Consider the following 22,987-nt stretch of genomic DNA (forward strand, 5'->3'; position numbering starts at 1 on the left):
TGCACTGGACAAGTAAATGATCTGACTGATAACTTGTCATACAGATAAGATTTATTCAATTTTTCCCAAGAGAAATGCATTTTTCTCTCTTACAAATCTTAAACACAATAAAATGTAAATTTAAGAAATTTTCTGTGGATTTCCTATAAAAAAAAGAAACATAAATGAATATGTTTACATGTGTTTTCTTGAATGAAGTTTTGTGTTTTTATCTTCTGTTTTCATTGCATTCTACTAGGATGACATAAAGCAAATTATTCTGAATGTTTTATTTCAAATCCATTTGGACTATAAATTTGTGTATTTTTCAATGCATCTCAGTTACTTTGCATAAACTACATCAAATGCAAGAAATTATTAGAGACTTTAAAAGATTTTATTCCAGTCATTTATGTATATCATAATTGTTAACTAAACATATAAGCTTTTTTATTATGTTTATTTAAATCTCTGCTTATGAAGTTCATGAATAGGATCAACAAAAGAATTACAGTAAAAATACATTTTAATTCTATTTTAATTTAATTCTTATGTATTTCTATACATACTCAACATTGGGTATCAAATTGATTATGTTTACTAGTGTCACTGTTGTTTTTATCCATGTTTATTTTTTTGTACAATATAAAATGAATTATTACCCAAAGTCTGCCTAAGTAAATAATAAGGGTTAATATTTCACTTCCATTTAATCAAATACTTTTAACATAATATTACAGCAAATTACAATTTAAGAGAAAAAAAACACCTTGAATGCGAAAGACATTTTTTTTTTAATCTCGTGAAAGAAAAAAGGAAAATCTCATGCAACTTCAACTACTCTATATATAGACTTTTCTTTTTCTCTCATTGGTTTGCTTCTTAAGAGCAGCACTTACATAAAGAGATTGCATCTAAGCCAGTATGTTCCCCGTCTGTAGTTCTGATCAGTACGGGCAATAGGAACAATGCAAGCCTTAACGATCCTCGTGGTGGTCTCTCTGGCCTATTTGGTGGCTGGACGTCCCTTTCGTGAGTTTTTCTTTTTTTTAAATTATTTTCATATGAATAAAAATTGTCAGGGAGAAAAAAAAAATCAAATTTTCATCTTTTTTTTAAAATTTTATTTTACTTTTGTAGTTTTGATAATTTTTGGGCTTTTTGAACAATTTATCTTTTTAAAAGAAAGTCTTCCCGTAAATCATGCAAGTTGCATTTTTTCATGTCATTATTTTATTTTCAGGAAAATGTCTAATGGATAATTTTAATCTTATTAATTTGATTATGTGGCCTCTTTTATTTATCAGAAACTGAAATCTCCCACCTTCAAGACGAAGTCCAGTTTCTGAGATCCAACCTCTCTGCTCTCTGGGAAATTGTTCACGAACATGACCAGCTTCACGGCATTGTCCGCCCACCAAGGCCGTACAGAAGTGTTGTCAGGGAAACCAGGAACCACAGAGTACACCTGCACTTCCACTTGGACATCCCAGGTTCTCATCCGGGTAATTTTGTTTCTTGATCTGTTTTTGGCAAAAGATGTAATTTCGTGAAAAGTTGTTCACAGTTTTCAGTTTCGTAGCACTCAATCATATCAATTTACTATGTAAGGACCGGAGCTTCACAGAAGGAAAAATCTTTTCATCAAGATTGTCAATTAGGCTTTTTTATTAAAGGAAAAACATTGTATGTTTGGAATTTTTAAATAGGTGTTTTATATACAAACTAAATGATGAACAACAAAATATATTAGACTGATGTATGTCAATTTACATGTTCATGCAGGCAATATACACAATATATTCATTATTAATAGATGATTGTAAATGCAGGTCAGGAAGACGATTGTCACAATGAATTGAATCCAGTTGCAAGTGTTACCAGGGAAACCAGGGAACACCGAGTCAATATGGACTTTTATATGAATATCCCCGATCATCCTGCCAGTGGTAATATAATTTACTTTTTTTTTTTGCTGTTGTTGTTCTTGTTACTTATTGAGTACATGAATTAGATATAAATTATCGTTAATTAATTTGTTTTGATTACAAAATTTAATTAATTTATTTAATTAATTTAATTATTTTTTATTTTTCTTTCTTTTTTCTTTCTTTCTTCCTTTCTGTCTTTATACATTTATTTATTTATATATTTATTGATTTATTAATTTATTTATTCATATATTTATTTATTTATTTTTGAATCTCATTTGATATTAGTCTGCGCAAAGATACTCTCAAGTAAAAGAATTTGTTTCAATTAAATCTCGTTTCCAACAAAAAAAAATACTTACACATAAAGGTTTTAAGACGAAACTTAAGTTTAAATTATGAATCTTATTTTCATGCTAAATTTTCATGCTAATTTTTTTTTACCTCATGAAGAATGTTATTTTAAAGGAGGGTATTTATTGGTGATAATTAAAGTTTATAAACACACCCTAGTACCCTGAAGAAAATTATCAGAAGTTTATCAATCATATTTTTTCTTGCAATGAGCAGACCCAGTGAGAAGTGTCGAGAGAGAAACAGAGGAACACCATGTTAACATGGACTTCTTTTTGGACATCCCCTATCATACCCCTCCACATGATTATGTTGTCACTAGTTCCGATTCAGATCACGGTAATAAAATAGTTTCTGATATTTTATTTTGTAATTTAGAATTTTATTTCATAATAAATTTACTTATTTTTCTCGTAATTTGTTTGGGTTTTTCTTAATCATTTGATTTTGTATTTGGAAATTTTTTTTTCTTTGGTGATTTAGTTTTTATTTTGTAATTTTTTTTAATTCATTCTTAATTTATTTTTGTATTTTTTAATTTAGTTTTTTATTCCTTTTTTATGTTTAGAATTTGGTTTTTGTTTTTTTTTTTTTAATTATTTATAAATCTATTCTTTATATATCGTTTTAATTTTGTGAATTAGTTTTTAATCTATTTTTTTTTTTATGATTCAATGGGTTCATTTGTTTTTTTTTTTTTTTTGGCATTCTATGAATGTTTGGGGTTTTTTATTTGGCTTCCGTACTGAACAAACGACTAATAATTATACAATGTAGTACAATTACTTCCACAGACGTGTGTTCGTGTAATTTCATTTGAAAAAAATTCCATATGACATTTTTTTTTTTTTTGGCCTTAGTCTGGTAGCATTTTCTGAACCGCTATTTATTTTCAGATTAAGCATTAACATAAACTTCAGGTAATGTACAGCTAACTTTATGAAAGGTTTCACACAAACGTCAAGCAAGATATATCTAATAGGTATAATTTAAACGAAACATTGTACATTATTGATATAAATATTGATATAGACATAAGAAGTAAATAAGAATGCGGCCAAAACATTATTGGACTTGTGAATATTTAATAATACCACTGTAATCGACGAAATAACATTTTTAAATTAGTTATTTTCACTAATTGAATTTGTAAATGATTCTTTATTTAAATAAAGGAAAGGTTTGTTTTGTGTTTGTTTCTAAAAATTTTATTTAGATGAATTGTTGCTTGACTTGGTTTGAGATTTAACGCTAGCTTTTCATCTATTAATGTTCCAAAATTTGAATAAAACGGAGTAAAATTGAATCATAAATTAATTTTAATCTTGATAAAATCAGATGTTTGTCCGATGAGAAGTGTTGTCATGGAAACCACACACCACATGGTCAGCATGGACTTCTTCTTAGACGTCCCTGATCACCCTTCTGAAGATGAGGATCGTCATGTAGCAACCACTGAGGATCAGGGTAACCTAAGATCATAAAAGTTATCCTTATATTCAAATTCGTTCAGTTTCTCTTTAAATTAGTTTTACTGTCTTTGATATACACATTTTAGAATTAAACTATATTCTCTTTTGGTGGCAGAATTGCACTATGCCCACTGTCAGATGGAACCTAACCCAAATCAGCTGGCCAGTCTGCACCACCATGTTCATGGAAGTATTGAGATGTCACAAAGAGTATGTATTTAAGTATTTATCTAATTCCCAGGGATGCATTCAAGATCGTAGCGGCTACGCAGAACGACGTAGATCTCCAATCTTAAACGATATGCTAGTTTTTAGGGGTCATGAGCGTTAATTTTATACAGAGTGTTCATTAACCCTATATAGCAAGGCTAGCTATGCTAGTATCTTGAATGCATCTAATGATGTTGATTTTTTCTAATACAATGAATTGTAGAGTGATATTTTCAATATCTTTGTACAAAATCAACTCTAGTATTGCTTCTCAGGGCACAGGAGATTTAACCATGTACTTCCATCTTACTGGATTTAATGTAAGTGATGATTTCGAAGACCATAATCACGGACTCCAGATCCACGAGTATGGAGATATGGAGCATGGCTGTGACACCATAGGAGAACTTTACCACGGCGAGCATGTCCAAGGTCACGCGTAGGTATTTCCTCTGCATATACAATATTGAGTACATTGTAGTTTTCTATTAACTATAAAGTGCATCTTTGCAACAAGCAAACAACTTTTTTCTGGAAATAATTACGTGTATATTATTGAAAAAAGCGATTAAAAAAATTCGGGTAATGCATAGGCTTAGAAATATCCAATTTGCTGAATGTTCTGCGTATACAATATTGAGTAGCTTTCTATTAACTATAAAGTGCATCTTTTCAATATGTAAAATTAATATGTGAAATTAATGTACAAAAAATAACTACCTTTTAAACACAGTTTGACCATTTTTGTATCCCACAGCAATCCTGGTGACCTGGGAGATCTCCATGATGACGATCGAGGAACCGTGACGGCCACTCGATCCTTTGATTGGCTCCGTATCGACGAGGATGATGGAATTCTGGGACGTTCCCTGGCAGTATGTATTGTGTTCAACTTTTCTATTTTCTTTTCTAATTTCTGCCTAGAAAAGTCTGTTAAAACTGATTTTCATATTTTAATTGTCACAAACTTTTACGTAATGACACCAGAAGATCTTTTTTGCTTGAAAAAGCCTGTTTTTATAAGGACTTTGTGGATTTTATGTACAAGTAATTTAGTTTGTATTCTTTCCCAGATTCTTCAGGGAGACCACACGAGCCATACATCTATCATCGCTTGTTGTGTCATTGGTCGTTCACATGCCCACTGAAGTTTGCATCTTTAAGTTGTCGATTCCTTAAAGAAAACTTTCAAAAAAATGTACCTGCATAACATATTTTTCTGAATTTCTTTTCAAATAAACATCATTGAAGTCATTTTTTTTCTGTGTTTGCTATTTCCTTTGTGCCAATCCGTTATATCATGCACTTATTTTATAGTTAATACGAAAATATAAGCTTGTGAGTTTACACAATATTTTGCAACTGTATCAATATTAACGTAACTTGATGCTGATTCCTTTTGAAACATAATTTCATGACTTTGAATTGAAATTTCATCTGTCTAATTTCATTACATTAACATTTAGTTCTTATTGCCAAATCAAATCATGCATGTACGACAAAAGAGTTTGAAGAAATTTAATCGTAAAACAGAATGACAAACTTAAATTATTCTGCAACTTTAACTGGAAAAACCTTACCCTACTGAATTACAGTTGAATCGGTAATTCAGACGTCATTAATAATCATAAATAATACTACTTCAGCTTATAATAATCAAACTTGTGTATTTCATTATACACAATACTGAACAGCAGCATAGTTGAAGAGTGGGGTTAATCACCCGTGGGCACTTAAAAACTTTAAGGAACTTTTAGAAAATTTGAAATCAGAAACTTTTACCAAATTCAATAGCATCAATTCGCACGGCTATTCAACACTTTATATGGGCCTTATAATGACCCTTGTTTACAATGTAGCCGATCATTTGCTTGTATTTTGGCCGCCGTGTTTCATACCAGTTTTAGGCCCTTGTTTTTATACTAAATGATTATGAAAATTTCCTGACTACCTAATGACTACACGGGAGGTGTAACAAGTCAACAGGGAATGCCTACTCCTCCAAAGCACCTGTTCTCACCTCTGGTATTTCCGGGGGTCTGTGTTTTATGCCTTTTTTACAAATTTGTATTGATTGATTTTTTTTAGATCGATCACTATTCGTTATTTTTACTTTTTTTCATTTATACAATCATTCCCCATGATAAATTTAAGTCCAGGCTTTTTGACATCATAGAACCTGCTTTACAATTAAAAACGGAACTTGTAAATTTACACACCTTGCCCGTGGTCCTCTGCAGAATTATTTTATTAAACACATTCTGATTCTATATACAAAGACTCTAAAGTTGATTTTAAATAAATGCTTTTCATGAGCTTTTGATTGACAATACCTATGTATTTTCTGGAGGTGAAGTCTTTTAACGATCTGAATTTTCATGGGTACCAATTACGCCCCTTTTTTGTAATCATATGAAGCAAAATGTATATTAAAAAAACGTCTACATGAAAAGAAAAAATATCAATTCGACAATTAGATACATTCCAAATTATTATTGCAATGAACTTTTGAGCTTGATTACTGATCGCTCTCTTCATATTACAAATATACATGCACCAGAACTCATTCTTACATGTATCTTAAATTTGTATTGATGACACACGTATGTTTGATCTCAATTTTACAAAATATTTTTCAAAGAAACAGATGTTCCATTCCGTCCTTATCATGGATGCTAGCATGTCATGTAGATATAAAGTTAAAAACAACATAATGGGGCCAATACTCATTATTTATTTGTCATTTTCTTCATTTATCTTTTTATTTATTTTATTTTGTCGCCCGAGTGTCGCAAGGGTAGAGCGCACTCCGGGACATGGAGACTGGTCGGATGTGACAATATAGTGTTGAATATAGGTGTAGAATATAGGTGTACATTTGCAGCCCTCCACGGCAAGTGGTGGCGTCTCCATATGAGTGAACATTTCTCGAGAGGGATGTTAAACAAAAAAAAACAAACGAACAAACAAAATCTTTTATTTCATGCCACAAAATAACTTTAATTTCAGGGTATATTTTCTGAATGAAACTTATGGCAGGTGTTAAATACATTATACTAGGATGTTTCTACTAAATTGGCCAAGATAGATTTTTATTTCACAATTTTTTTCAATATATAAATTTATCTCAGAATACAAGAAATTTAATATATTTTATCAATGTTTTGCTAATGACAGATTCTCATAAAATGTCGATCGTCAAATGGTCAAAAAATGATTTTATTTACATCGTTCTTAAAAGAAAAGCAAATATATGCTTTTCAACATTGTATGATACCGCAAGGAGTCACTTGCATTCGTTGAATCATAAGCAGTGGTCATATAGAATGCGGCTGTGCACCACAATACGTTATGTTTGCTGTAACCATGATTGTACTTGTTTTTAATTACTTATGAAGGGACAAGGTATGTGTTAAAGGCCGAATTATGCTCCTTACTGTAAAAATCTGAACAAATTAAAATTGTGATAGTGTGCAATTGGTCTTTGAATGACGCTTTTTAAAACCGGTATTAAATTTGTTTCTAATTCTACATGGATTCCACAAGAAGATGACAAAGTATAACATTTTTTTTACGAATTTTCTCAGGTCTGGTGGAATTGTAAAAATTAAAGCTTTATGAATTTTTCACTACGGCAAACATAGCGCACAATTAAGCTTTGCTTTCTGAGATTTTTATACACAACATTTGAATCTGATTCTTTTGCATAGAATATATAAATTTGGCAGATAAGCAATTTTATTCTCTTTCTCAAGCATTTTTTTTTTTTAAATTAATGGAAAAAATGAATAAAAAAGAGAAAAACAGCACCTGACAAATTGTTAGACCTTCCTGTGATATCGTGATCTCCCTGTAACATTTAACTTAGAATCAATAATTATTTTGTAACAGTGATGACTACAGGTTCTTTTTATTATGAACCACTGCATCGCTGTAAGAGACAACCAAAACCAAGAACCGAAAAGGGACCACAGCCTATCTTGTCCATCGCTAAATATTGGACATCATACATGTGATGTCGAGGATTTCATTTTAACCAATATGCTAATTACAAAGAGAAATTCGGCTATATATTTTTAAGTTTGTATATTGGAACTATATCTCAAAAATTTATCATGTTTATATAATGGGAATATTAAATGATAAATTTTCTTTCTTCTCTTTATAGCCCAGAAAAGAGACAGTTTTTAAAAATATTTAGTTATGTATATGTATTTTAATTAAGGCATGATGCATAGTGCATTTTTTGATAAAGCAGACTTTTCAAAAGCGCCCGTCTTTTTTATTTTTATTTTTATTTATTTATTTATTTTTTTTTTTTTTTTTTTTTTTTTTTTATTTTTTTTTTTTTTTTTTGATAGGGCAGCAATCTTTTACGTTTATACACATATATATACATAATAGCACTGAAATACAATTACATGTTTATTGCATGTAAAACCCTAACTACTGTATATCATTTCATGTAGATTGTCTATAAACATTGAACATTGACTCTATCTAAATAAGTTAGTATTTGTAATTGATTAAAATATTGCTGATTGAAGAAAATATATCATAAAGTTTTCTGTTTTGCTCAGTTGCCGAATTTTGCTTTAACTTTAAATCTTGCATGCGTTGTAACAATGTGAAATGTACTAGCAACGCAAAATGTAACAAACCGGGATTATTACAATTTTCGTCGAAATCAAAGCATAATGTAATAAACGTAATAAGAAACTATTAGGAATATCAAATTTTGCATTATAACGATTTGCGTTGTTGTGAACGCAAAATCTAATAAGGCAAAATGTAATAAGATTTTTTTTTTTTTTTTTTTTTTTTTTTGATTTTATTTCTTTTGTTATTTTATATTTTGTGTCGATATTAAGCAAAACGCAACAATGCAAAATGTAAAAACACACATTCTGGACAGTTATGCTGAGAATAATTTTCCCACCAATGATAATGTATTACTTTATTTTCAGCCGTTTTCTGATCTACAAAACAATGTAAATGTCATTTCAAGGGATTGAATATAATGTGCCGATTTCCTGACTTTCAAACATGACAATTCTCATTAGTTTTTATTATTTTGAAATGCAAAAGGACATGCCAATGTCTTGTGTTTACGTATATTTGAGTAACTAGAATTTGATTCGCCAATTTTATCATTGATTAAATTCCACCGATTTTAAATCATCTTTATGTTCATTACCACTAGTATTCAGTTGATATACAATTTTTATGTTAGGAGCGTGCAATGCAAAAATTTACTAGGAAACAAAATCTCAGACTTCTGAGAGACATAGTTTTATCTATGCATAAATTATATGAAAGACCTGAAAAGCATTTCATACTCCTTATCGACTCATCCACTTCGGCACAATATCTTTTCATATTTTATAATATTTAAGATATGTTTAAATCAATTCTATGATGTTTTCCGTTGAACGCAATACAAAAAAATATTATGATTTGTGTGTTACATTTGTATGTTATTATAATTTAATTCTGATTGTAACGCGCAATTTGATTGAATAAAAGTTTTACTTTATATTGTATAAATTGGGTTGCCTACGTCAAAATGACTTGCGTCAAAAACATATCGATCCGCCTGACGTTACATTTAAATTTTGTACAATTTTAATTTATTTTTTGGGGCTATAATTTTTTTCTTACAATAAATGAATGAAAATTGAATTATAAGGAATGAATTTAAGAGCTTCCCAATTTATACGGTATAAAGTGGGTTGGAACAGTTGACACTTTTTTTATAAACCGCAAATTTTATATTTTTGTTTGGTTCTCAACGCAAAATTAAATAATGCAAAATGTACATGTAATAATCAAAAAGTACATAAATACATTCTTCACTAATCTCGACGCAAAATGTATTAACGCAAAATGTAATAATCTTTAAAAGTCTCTTTTTTACTTTTCGCTTTATTACATTTTGCGTTGATTTCGACGCAAAATGTAAAAACAAAAATGTAATAATTTCATTTTATTACATTTTGCGTTATTACATTTCGCGTGTTGCAACAATGTGTCGCATGCTTTACATGTACTTAAAGCAGCTTGATTTTCCTAGAGGAATTGAAATATATTTCAATTGATAAATTTGTTGTTTTTCTGGGAAAAAAAAGTTTAAGTTTGAAGAGAAAAGATGTAGCATAATAAATAAGAACTGGTACAAAAATATTTTATCCGTATACTTTTTAGATTTTCTTGAATTTGCATCATATTCTTTTGAAAAATAAGAACTTTTTTCGTATTAATTCCTATTTACAATTAAGTTTATTTTATTTTAATTTGGAGTAAGATCATGATCCGATATTACTCCTACACTGAACAATTTTTGTACATATCCTGACAGCAGGATTTTTTTTTTTTCATATTAAAAAAGTACTCAGCTGGTCTTACTGATAAAGGAATCAAACTAGCGAAATATTTAAAGTACAAATTATCTCAATGTGAACTAAAATTAGGTGACATGTAACGGGAAATAGTGGAGAGCATTCAAAATGTCAAGTGTCACTTATATAACCTGCATAAGTCGGTAGGCTAGAAACGTGTGTATTCAGTAATTTTCTAATATTTTTGAAGGTCTAATAGAAGTGTTTTCACATGTTAGGTCATCGACACAAGGCTAAACGTCTTGACAACGAAGATCTAATAAAAATAAATTGCACAACAGAATTTCAAAATCAAAAATGCAAATGGCATCAGTAAATAATGCTTGTGAACAGAAATTCCCCAGGCACTAGCACTGCGCTTTTAACAAAGGCAAAACGCGCGAGTTTTGTTGTAATTTTGGAAGAAAAAAATCGAGGGCAGTTCCGTAGACAAGCTTAGTGTTGTAGAACCCGATTGCATAAATTACTGAGCTGGTTCAAATATGTTAAACTAATAACTAATAAATTTATTGGCAAAAAATGCTTTTTTACAAGGAAGAACCCTATTGAAATAAGATATTTCATTGTATGGTTTAAAAAGGCGACGTTATAATAAAAAAAAATCAATTAAGAATAGGTAAATAATATTTGAAATCCTGCAAAAAAGTACTAACTACCTAGAATTCCAAAACACGGCAAAAACAATTCTATGCTTTTGAAATAAGATTGATTTTATACATAGTGTATTATAAATGTATCAATATTGCCATGATAATAATAAATAAAATAACAATTAAATAAGAAAGACGTAACATGTTTTTCAGTTCAACAAAAAGAGTGTTTTGATAAATGTAAGAGTGGCCCAACTGGAAGTCAAGTAATATCAAGTAATAAATGAATATGGAGAAATAATAATGAAAGTTTAATTGATATCTTATAGAAAATTTATTTTTTTCGATTCTTGCCAATTAAAGTTCATTGAAAGGAGTCTAATAAGTTTGACTAGCGGTACACTGAAGTTTCTTCAAGGCTATTTGAGTAACTCTAATTAATTACAATTGAAAGGGGAAAAGGCTAGACGATCCTCTTAAAGTGGTGCAAATAGATCCTCTAAAAATAGGTCAAAACGGCACAATTAGTGCAACAGAATAAAATCCTGCAAACACAGCATTAGAACGATATTTCTAAGTCCATATGTGGCTAAGAAAAGAAACTGATTGGCTAATTCATCTGAAATATTTTCTATAAAAGGAAAACGATTATGAGTCAATCTTGTCCATTGCTTTTTCAAAAGAAAAGAAAGGTGGAACTGCAAAGATGAACTCATTAATTCTGGTACTAGCCTTTGTTGGTTAGCAATTAAACATTTTGACTTGCACACAATGTGTGAGGTACATTGTTTATTCCTTGCAGAGAAATAAAAAAAAATTTAAAAAAAAAAAGGTTTAATTATTTTCTTAACTTTCTTTCTTTATTAATTTATTTATTAATGTATGAATGCATGTAAGTTTTTTTAAAGAAAAAAATGATCTGATTTTCAGGGCCAAAAGAGCTCTTTATCATAATACAAACATATAAAAGCAACACTCTGCAATATTTTTTTTCTGTAGCTTCTACAGATAACGAAAAGTTTGATAAATAGAAAACAAAACTTTATATGGGAACTTGAATTACAGGATTTGGGGGGGGGGGGGAGGGCAAGCATATCTTTCTTTGAAAGAAAAGAAATTACATGTATATTTATTAATATAAATTTCAAAACAACATTATTTTCTCCTTTCATACAGGCTTCGTGGCAACGTCCACGAGTAATGAGGCGAATATTCACCTCTATCTACATCTCTCTGATGATGATGGCGATTCAGACTATGCCAACAGTAAGTTTTTTTAGTCTATATTTTTGAGAAAGAAAAGCAAGTTTCGAGATATAGGTGATTGATGATTGTTGTTGTACGCCCAGTTGGCAATATTTCAGCCATATTTCGGCAGACCAGGTATAGAATATATGATCCTAAGTAAGTAAGATGTGCCATATAAGTTTCATCGTTTTGTATTAGGTATAAAGTTTGTAGTTATTAAGATGATACCAAAAGTATAATGTATTTTGATTTGAATTTTTGAAATTAAAAAAAATATTAAACGAAATTACTTTTTCTATGGAACTAGCGTTTTGTTTCCTTTTTTTTCAGCAATGCCCTACGCTCAATGTGAGATGGAACCAAACCCTAACCAACCGACCAGTCTGCACCATCATGTACACGGAAGCATTGAAATGTCACAGATGCTGCGTTTTTTCTTGTTGTTTATGTTTTCTTTTGAAGAAAAGTGATGATTGATTTTCCTTATTTACTTTCATGTGTAGGCCTATTTTTTTTTTGGATTTGTAGAAGGAACGATACTTTGAAAGACTGATAAATCTTGAATTTATAAACCGCTATATTGTCTTCCTAGAATAAAATCTCAAATAGATGTAATGATTTGTCTGCAGTTTTACCCCCGTGGTATTCCAAATCAGTTTGAATTCTATTTTTAGCTGACAAAAACTTTTGTATATATTAGGGATGGGTGGTCTTCCTTAATTTTCAAGTTTTCTCGTTAAATAATTGATGTTCTAATTTTTTTTAATTGATTCAGAAAAATGTAAGCACGTTACTTTTCTTCAAGGGTGATGGAGAACTTACAATGAAATTCCACCTAACTGGTTTTAATGTAAGCGATGATTTCAAAGACCATAACCATGGACTCCAGATCCACGAGTATGGAGATTTTGAACATGACTGTGACACAATTGGAGAACTTTACCATGGCGAGCATGTGCAGGGTCATGTGTAAGTCAGCAAATTTTGCAATTTAATATTTTCATGAAAATATGGACTATTCGAATAAGGACAGAACTAAGTAATGTTTTGACAACATCCAAATAAAAAAAAAATAATGACAACATTTTAATCAATTAATAACCTTGTTTTTTTTTTAATCTGATTTTTATTATAACATGTATTTGATTTATTATTTGTTGTTATTATTACTATAGTAATCCTGGAGATCTTGGTGATATCCATGACGACGATCACGGAAACGTTGAGGACACCAGGAAATTCGATTGGCTCACAACTGGACATACAGACGGAATTCTTGGACGTTCTGTGGCTGTAAGTATACAGGGATTGAATACGATTCAACATTATTTATATAAATTATTAAAACTGAAGTTGTTGACAAAAGCTGATTGTCATAAAAGTCTCCTTATAATGTTTGACAGAGCTGAAATCTACGTAGAACTCATTATTTTTTAAGAGGGTGGTGATTTCTCTTTTTAATCATTATCCCACAGGAGCTGATATTTACAAAGCGAATACATTTGTGTACAAAGCTAGCTTCCCATTTCTGGGTAAATTTTGGAAATGACAAATAAAATAAAATTGTATTATAATACTTGTAAACATTATAATACATAGTGATGACATTCTAGGACGTTCATTGACTGTAAGTATAAGTGTTAAGCGTTTAAAAAGAAATTATAGTCTCATAGTCTTATATAAATGAATCTAATAATTAATTTTACATTATGAATAAACGAATAATCCATCGAAAGAGCATAAAAACATAAAAAATTAAATTTTAAGTCTAGAAATCACCAAGGGTCAAAATGTTATAATATTCAACATTTAAACTTTATGGTCATTTCTCTTAAGCGATTTAAATCTTTATTTTTATAAAACATTTTTTATAATACCAAACTTATTTAATATAAGTTAAGAAAAATACATTACAAAAAATCTAATCTTTATGAATAAAATTTCACTCCTCCATGGCACCTGATCCCACCTCTGATGTTTTAGAGGTCCGTGTTTGCTCTACTCCTATCTTGTAATGTTTCATGGACTTTTGAGCTCGAATACTGTTCGTTATCTCCACATATTTCACTTAGAGATATCTTTAGATGACAATGTTTAATCATTGATTTTGTCTGAAGTAAATAATACATATTTAAACAGTTTGAAGACGTTTGTTATATACAATTCCCCACATGTATGGATTCAAAATACCTGTAATTCACTTTTATAAAAACAGTTTTCAGAAATCAATTATTAACATTAACTCTCCCTAGATAATTTTCTTTATCCACCCATCTAATATCACTCATTTGACAATAACGTAGCGACTGTAGTACTTGATTGTTGATTAATCATATCTATACCCTATATATACTGATTACAGATTCTTCCGGGAGATCACACAAGCCACACTGCCATCATTGCCTGTTGTGTCATTGGTCGTTCTCATCATCATTAAGACTTTAATTTTTAGTTCTTGTGGTATCTAAGGGACTCTAACATGATTAACTTTATTACTGATTTGCTTTCCAAATAAATTGATAAAAATCTCAAAGATTTCTGGGTTTTTTTTCTCTTTACAATACTTGAGAAAAATAGCATGGAGTGTTGTCTATGTGTTCGTTTGTTTGTTTGTTTGTTTTCTTTTTTTTTTTCATCTACAGAAAACTTTAAGAATTGCAATAATTTGCGTGAGGAAATATTATACTTCAATATGGTAAATTAAAGAAAGGGTGTTTCATTTACGTGGACTATATCATTCTTATTTCATGCAATATGAACTATAAAGATGTGATTAAACACTGTTTCCAAAGCGAAAAAAAGAAGATGGAAACAAAGATAGAGTAAATAATATTAAATACTGTTTTTATTTCTCAAAAAAACAGTCTTGATTAAAGAGCCACTGAGCATTTGATAGGTAATTTCGCCTACTCCAGTAGTGATTTCTAAAATACATTTTTAACCACAATTCTGTCATAAAATCTTACTTTGTGTAAATTTAATTAACACAATAATGATATTTTATTGTTAAAAGATCCCTTATTTGATTAATATGGAAATTCTGGTGTTTGTATGGAGTATATAGTAAATATTGAAATATTCATCCTAATGATGACAAACTTTTGTCAAAAGCCACCTTTAACCAGAAAAACAACTTTTGAATAATTTTAGGTAATTTTGGTAAAAGATAGTCTTGATGTTGAAAATTAAATATATATATACAGTGCCAACCAGACCCATCTTCACACCCAATATGCAATCAGTCCCAGAAAACAGTCACCGGGACTGCTCTGGGACAGCTTTGGGATTGCTCTGGGACCCCTGTGGAAAGAAAGCCCCACACCTTGTGTTTTCCGAATTTACATGTTTCATTTTCTACAGGAATTTTGTTTACTTTCAACAAGAAGTTGTAAAAGTAAAAATCAACAAGGATTTTCCAAACATTTACTAAACATGGTTAGTTAATGAAGAAAAATGCACCACTGCAGTGTTAAAACAATTAGAAAAATTAATTAAATGTTGGTAATAATAAAAAGCTATTTTGACAGTTGAAAAAAAACAGAAGTCAGTAAATGATATTTTAATCCGTTTATTTAACGTAAATTCAGGTTTTTAAACAAAGCAATTTATTTAATTAATTAAAGCTGTTAAATTATATGCTCAAAGTTTACATTATTCTATTTAAGGAAGGAAACAATCATTAACGTCATTATTTTTTTTTTTTTGGGGGGGGGGGGATAAAAAAAATTTCAAAGCTACATGCTGCACTGGAAAGTAATTATTTTTAAACTGTAAACATGTTAAAGGCCGCTATCACCAAAAAAAAAGGTTAAATGCCCTTTTTTACCACTTCAAAATAAAACCTAATGATTAATTCAGATAAAGACAATATTTTTCTATGAAATAAATTTATCTGACATTCTCCCGTCATATACTCTGTAAACAATGTGAGCAGTTGTTATCGATTTTTTCCCGGATTAATTTTAACTTATAAGTAAGAATTACAAAATATATATAATTATATTTTTTTTAATTGATATGGTTGAAAATATCGAAAATTGTGTTTTATTTCCTATTTATTTTTGTGTACGTTTGTGGAAAAAAATTAATAACTTGTTTATAAATTAAAAATAATTTTTAAAAGTAAATCCATGAATTTTTTTACTGTTTATGTGACAAAAGAATATTACAATAATTTTTTTATATCATTGACATTTAATTAATTGTTCAGTTTTTCTCGAATTCGGTATAAAATAGCATTAAATGTTCTTTTTTTATCGTGATATTATCTTTTTCAATTAAATCTCGCACAGTACGTCGTTCTGAATGTCTGTGATTACAAGTTCTGTTTTTTTTTTTTTCCTTTAGAATAATGTTTAAATACCCAACGTACCTTACCTACTGATAATTTTTCAAGATATTCTTAATTAATTTAAGATCATAGTGCCATCAGATGTTCGTATACAAAAAATCAGCATACTTTACCATGGGTTTTGAAAAGATATCAATTGATGAAAATTCTTGTATAATTCAAAGAAAAATATACAAAAATTACTAAACATATATTCTAGATATTTTGTTTATCCAAACTTGTTTTAGAAGAAGTGTTCAATAGCATATATAGACATTAAAATATAGCACGCAGTTCCTTTAAGTATTGGAACTCTTCAGCTCCAGGGAAAAAGACAATAAAGTTCAAACTACGTTGCCTATGTGTTTAAGCAAACTTTGAATTTATTAAGCTGCCGAAACAACTTTAATTTTTTCTGATTCCTACAAATTAAAATTTAAAGCGAAATTTGTTTTTGTTTTAATTTTGACATTTAAAAACCTGCTGAAAGTAAACAAAACTACAACAGGGAACTTGCAAATTTGGAATTCGCAAGGGGCGGGGCTTTCATGTCACTCAGAAACTTTTCAGGTATGAGTGAATGAAGCAGTTCCGTCGACAAATCTCATTCAAATCAACCCTGCGCGGGTATTTTAATGAAGCATTCAAATCATTTCTAGGGAAATTTAAATTTTTCAAAGAAATTTAAGTACAATAATTTATCAAGGCCGCCGATAAAATGCAAACTATTATTAACTATTGCATAAAGACAACAGAGAGTGTGATGCCAAAATGTGCACCACCACAACGTCATCACGTGACAGCTATTAAATGTAATAAAAAATATTCCTTAGTAAAAAAAGTTAACATATCAACAGTACCCCGGGGTTTCATAATTTTATTTGAGTACGTAATATAATTGAAAAACATCTCTTATGTCTAAAAAGTGTTGCTACAATCCTACTGTCCGGTTGTGAAAAAAAAATATTCAAGACAATGTTTTGCAGTATATACACATAACCCGAAATATTTCTCCAACCCCTTTCACTCACGATTGTAGCAGCACTTTCCAAGTATTATAGAATGCAAGCTTTCGATCTGTACAAATCTTATGTTTTGAAGTATACAGTTTAGCTTTGTTCCTTTGCATTTTTATTGTCACGAATGACAGAGGAAAGGCCGACCGGGATAACTAAATAGCTGAAGTCTTCAATAGGAAATATAATCGATGAAAATAATATCTATTTAACAAACTTTTACTCAATATGAATTAAACACAATATTCGCGGTATTTGCTTCTTAACGCCTTTTACGTGCCTTTTTACATGCCACCTTAGCCAAATTCTCGTTAGAAAAAATGATCAATTCCCAAGCTACTTTTTGAACAGTTATGACGTCATCGGTCAGAGATTTTAATCTAAAGGGCAGACACAACATAACAAAATTAAAACACTTTATTTGTTAATATTTGCATATTTCTATTCATTTTTAAGATTCTCTGCTGGTGGACAGTCTGTTCCCGAGGATACTTGTCGTTCGGTACCTATTCATTCATGAGTACACAGAATAACGAAATGATACTGGGAGACGCGTCGTCGCCCAGTATAAAAAGGCGTCACTCTTTTGAGTCTATAAGGGACACAGACTCGAGGAGTTCATTCGGTGCCCCTCGGATAATCCTCAGGGATATTAAACATATGTCATATGTACAGTCTTCAGATTCCCAGTTTTGGTATAAAACCAATAGTTCATACAAAAACTTGAAAGAATGTAAGGTTTCTATTAGAGATATATTCGAAGATTCCTTTTCCGATCCCATGCCTTCTATTTAAAAATGTTCTGCAAAAAACTGTAAAACCTGTGACATTTGATAACTAACCTTTCTTTCACCAGTAATCTTACTGGACAGAGCTTCTATACCAAAAGTTGGGAAAATCTGAACTGTAAATCTTCTAGTGTTGTCTACGGAATAGAATGTAATCTTTGTGGACTTGTTTATGTTGGTGAAACCAATGGATCACTTAATGAAAGAACATCAGGTCATAGATTTTAGATAAATAATGGGGGTCAGCAGCTTTTATACAAGCATTTTAATTTACCTGATCATTCTATTTTGTCAATGAAAGTTAGAATTCTAGAAAAGATTTACCACCACACAAACAGTCCATCACTGGGTATACCTTTCCGTAGACAACGAGAAGGATTTTGGATTAGAAAACTAGGGACAGCCTTTCCCTATGGATGTAATGACAATGTCGATAGTGTCGGAAATCTTTCAAGTCCAATGTAAATGTGATGGGACTTTTTAACCATACACAGAGACGTAAGCGTAGTCATAGGCATGGGTCTTACAATAAACCTTTAATACACGATGTCTCTTTTGATTCATTACTACCTTACCTAAATCAACAGTTAGGTCTACATCATATTCGCACCAAACTTTATTCTGTCCCTTTGAAACTTTTAAATAGTCTTCTTGAAAAGGTCAATGAAAGTCTATTCTTTGAGTCCTTGACATCAGAATATATAGGCTTGGATCTGTGATTATGGATATTGCAAATCATAGGCTTTTTAAACCCCCACGTTTTACTGAAGAAAATGCAGTTAAAACTATCCGTTTTTTTCCCTTAAACTTCAATATGCCAACAAAGGAATTGACGCGGTTAATTTAAGTAATATTCTTAATCACAAAAGGGTCCAGTCTTGTATTCCACCTTATTTCAAGGTAAAGACTTCACCTTGTATTTCCTACAAATATACATCGACCATTGCTTCCAAACTTTTTAATTACAAGAAAACTTTACAGGGCCTGGATATCGAATATCTGTAACATAATCCTCCATCGTGTTCATGTTCTTCTTCACCCTATAACTATAGTCCTGCTGGACACGTTATTACTGGTGACGTAAATATAGTTAATAATGAGGACCTTAGATCACTAATTTTAAAAGGTCCTAAATATAGGGAACCTCGATCCTTCAACTGGCGTCGGAATTTCATAAATATTATGGATTCTGTAGATGATTACGCCAGGCGATGGGCCAGACATGAAAAAGAAGACCTTGACACTTTTTCAGAATGGATTGAATGTATCAGATGTATGTTAAAATCGCGCATTAAAAGATTGAGGGGCAATAAAAGAACCATCTCTATCCTTCTGTATTCAATAATCCAGAAGTGAAAAAAGAATTAGATAGATTGCATGATCAGTACGTACTGGTCCCAGCTGACAAAGCAGGTAACAACATTGTCTTTGTTTGTAGGGCTCATTATATTAAATGTGTTTTAGAGGAACTTGGATTTAATTCTACAAGTGGTAATCCATCTTATATTCATAGTTCCCTTTCTAAGGAAGAAATTCTTCAAAATCATATTTCAGTTTTGAATATTTTTTAATATTCCAAACAACCAAAATGAATTTGAATTACCATATCTATATTGGATTCCGAAACTTCCTAAAAATCCTTAAAAACAAAGATATATGGCTGGTTCCTGTAAATGTTCAACCAAGCCTCTTTCTTTACTCCTCACTAAGATATTAACAGTAGTGAAGGAGAAACTTCAAGAGTACTGTGCAACAATATATATTCTAGAAGTGGTGCAAATCAGATATGGATACTTAAAAATTCCAAGGAACTTCTGGAAAATTTGAAATCACAAGATTTTACCAAAATCAGCAGCTTAAAAACTTTCGACTTTTCAACTTTATACACAACCATTCCCCACGATAAATTAAAGTCCAGGCTTTTTTATACCATTGACAGCTGCTTTTTCAATAAAAAATGGAACTCGTAAATTTACTTACCTTCTCGCTGGTCATTTGCAAAATTATTTTGATAAAGAACATTCTGATTGTACACACAAGTACTCTGAAGTTGACATTAAAAAGATGCTTGAGTTTCTGATTGACAATATTTATGTGGTTTTTGGAGACCAGGTCTTCCAACAGTCTATTGGAATGCCATATTAGTCATACTGATATTGAAACATCCCCGTGTTGTGTTGATTAAAGTTAGATTGATTGATTGATTGTATATTGTTTTACGTCCCATTCGAGAATTTTTCACTCATATAGAGACGTCACCATATACCGGTGAAGGGCTTCAAATTTTGACCTTTACTCGGCACTCAGGGCCATTGAGCAGTGAGGGATCTTTATCGTGCCAACGCCTGCCGTGACACGGGGCTTCGGTTTTTAAGGTCTCATCCGAAGGACCCACAACTTTCACTTCAAAGTGCCGAGCGCATGGCGAAGGAACAGTTGCTACCTATTTTTTATCGACTTGGGTCTGTCGCGGCCGAGATTCGAACTCACGACCTCCCGATCACGGAGCGAGCGCTCTACCGACTGAGCTACCGTGAACGGTAATTAAAGTTAGATAAGGTTAAGTCACCAACCTTTTGGTATATGATTGGGTTACAATATGGCGTCAATTCTTTTATTGGAATGAAGAGGGATAAAAAAATCTGAAGAAGAAGAAAAACAAGACCAAGGCTACTCGTCTGAGCGTTGTGTAGGATGGATTTATCCTTTTGAGATTGTATTAACTTCTCCTTCAAAAACATAATTTACAGTAAGATTTTCTACAAAAAAAGCGTTAAAGGTTTAAACTAGGAAAGCAATGAAATCACTGATATACTGTAAAAGTGGAATACATTGCATTGTTTATAATTTCACTATTATCAAAGAATTGTTCACATTATAAAATAAACCTTAATGAATACTGTTGATATATCAATGTAGCATTTTTAAAGCATAATGTTTAAAAGCAAGAAAATGCACTTGTATGACCCGTTCACATGTCCGATCAACGTATAATTAAAGATTTAGATATTAGTACAGGCCCGTAGCAACGATTTCAAAAGTGTATGTGGGGGGGGGGGGACACCCCCCCCCCCCCAAAAAAAATCTTACAAGCAAAAATAAAGAAAATAATAATAATAATATTAAACCTACACTTACCAAAAGAGTGTGTGTAGGGGGTGGGGGGGGGGGAGGGCAACTTCCCAAAATTAGCTGACAAGCGAAGAAAAGCTAATCTACTGTCCAGATCCTGGAATTCGCCTGTGCTCGACCTTACAACATCAAAAAGTAGGAGGGGGGGGGGGGGGACCAGCTTCTTAAGGAAAATTTGCTATAGCAAAAACTATACTCAGAAAAAAAGTGGAGGAGGGGGCGGGCCCCCCTGGCCCCCCGCGTTCTACGGGCCTTTAGTAAAAAAAAAATCTGTCGAATGAAAAAGAGCGTTAAAAATACTGTCGTGTACTCAAAAAATGACTCATTATTTGAATTTGTAATAATTCAATAATAAGTAAACGACAATACCCTGGAGTGATTAATTATATATTACTACAGGAAGAGAGTTTGTAAAAATCAAAAAGTGCAGGAGTGGATTTCAACAATTAATGAATTCCTAAATGAGGAAGATCATATGGATTAATTATCTCTTTAAATAAAAAAGGTTTCTTTAAAGTATGAAAAATAGTATATCCTTCGTTATACGTTCTGTTTACAAAGTCCATTGTGTATTTAATGTATAAATACTTTAATGAATTTCTAGTATACCATTTCAAATACAACTCGCAAGTTAAGCAGAAAAAAAATCAGTTAAGCTTGCCAAATTAAAAAAAGTATGTTTATATTTTGTCGGTCTCTAGCACGAAAAAAGAGGTGTTTTTAGGTGTCAGTTAATCATAAAACTTTGTACACCTCGAACACACGCTAATGTATGCATACTAACCGCACGCTTGATAGACACTCCGCCTTCTCATTCAAATAATAGAATGACCTACATAGGTATAATGGCGAAACCGGGATTTTACAGTGAAGTATACGATTTTATTTAATCGATATAATGTATATATTGAAAGTCTCTTTCCCAAAAAATCTTTTATGAGTATCTATACAGACTATGCTTGAAGACTTAAGCTATAATATAACAATGTGCAGATTTGAAAAGGTAAAATTCTGCATTCAAAAAGGGGCGAGAAAGCAGTGTTATGCAGATTCATTCTTTATTAAATTGTATCGATTTTTTTAAATAAAAGTAGGAATTCAAAATATTTTTTTTTAAAGGAGGCAGTCCGCTGACAAATAATTCCAAAGTTTCGCATGAAACCTTTCAAGAATTTTTACATTTTGTATATATTCAGTATGATCAAGGAATTGTCATCAATTCATGTTAACAACACGATTCTAGCAGCACTTTCAAAGTACTATAAAATACAAACTTTCGATACAAACAAAATTATGTTTCAAAGTATGCGGCGTAGTGTTGAACTTTTGCATCTTTGTTGTTAGATCGACAGATGAAAGGCTGATCGGGATTTCAAAACACTGCCTGTGTTCATTATAAGAAAATATGATAAGAATAAATCAGCCTACCTGATTCTTAATCTTTAATTCCTTATGAATCACACATAATATTCACGGTATATGCTTTACAATTCCGATTTCATATATTTGTTTACTCACGTTTAATTTTCACTCGGCAAA

General features: G+C 30.9%; 1 protein-coding gene across 3 annotated transcripts; it reads left to right on the top strand.

The window, feature by feature from the left end:
• Nucleotides 1-903: 903 nt before the first annotated feature.
• LOC133188538 (uncharacterized) lies at nucleotides 904-14,658 on the top strand. Of its 3 annotated transcripts, none has more exons than XM_061324009.1 (9): nucleotides 904-1,011; nucleotides 1,287-1,484; nucleotides 1,812-1,928; nucleotides 2,481-2,603; nucleotides 3,603-3,731; nucleotides 3,852-3,946; nucleotides 4,222-4,385; nucleotides 13,358-13,475; nucleotides 14,545-14,658. In XM_061324009.1, the coding sequence occupies exons 1-9, from the start codon at nucleotides 948-950 to the stop codon at nucleotides 14,617-14,619; spliced, it is 1,083 nt and encodes a 360-aa protein (XP_061179993.1). In that variant the 5' UTR covers nucleotides 904-947; the 3' UTR covers nucleotides 14,620-14,658. The 3 variants fall into 3 exon arrangements, with proteins under 3 accessions (XP_061179993.1, XP_061179991.1, XP_061179992.1); XM_061324007.1 differs by lacking the exons at nucleotides 13,358-13,475; nucleotides 14,545-14,658 and adding exons at nucleotides 4,704-4,821; nucleotides 5,020-5,200; XM_061324008.1 differs by lacking the exons at nucleotides 13,358-13,475; nucleotides 14,545-14,658 and adding exons at nucleotides 4,704-4,821; nucleotides 5,020-5,200 and having other exon boundaries at nucleotides 1,812-1,925; nucleotides 2,478-2,603.
• Nucleotides 14,659-22,987: the final 8,329 nt, after the last annotated feature.

The sequence above is a fragment of the Saccostrea echinata genome, unplaced genomic scaffold (genome assembly GCF_033153115.1).
Source record: "Saccostrea echinata isolate AGI-Se365-2 ecotype Australia unplaced genomic scaffold, CSIRO_AGI_Sech_v1 ptg000016l, whole genome shotgun sequence".
In the NCBI taxonomy this organism is placed as follows: Eukaryota; Metazoa; Mollusca; class Bivalvia; order Ostreida; family Ostreidae; genus Saccostrea; species Saccostrea echinata.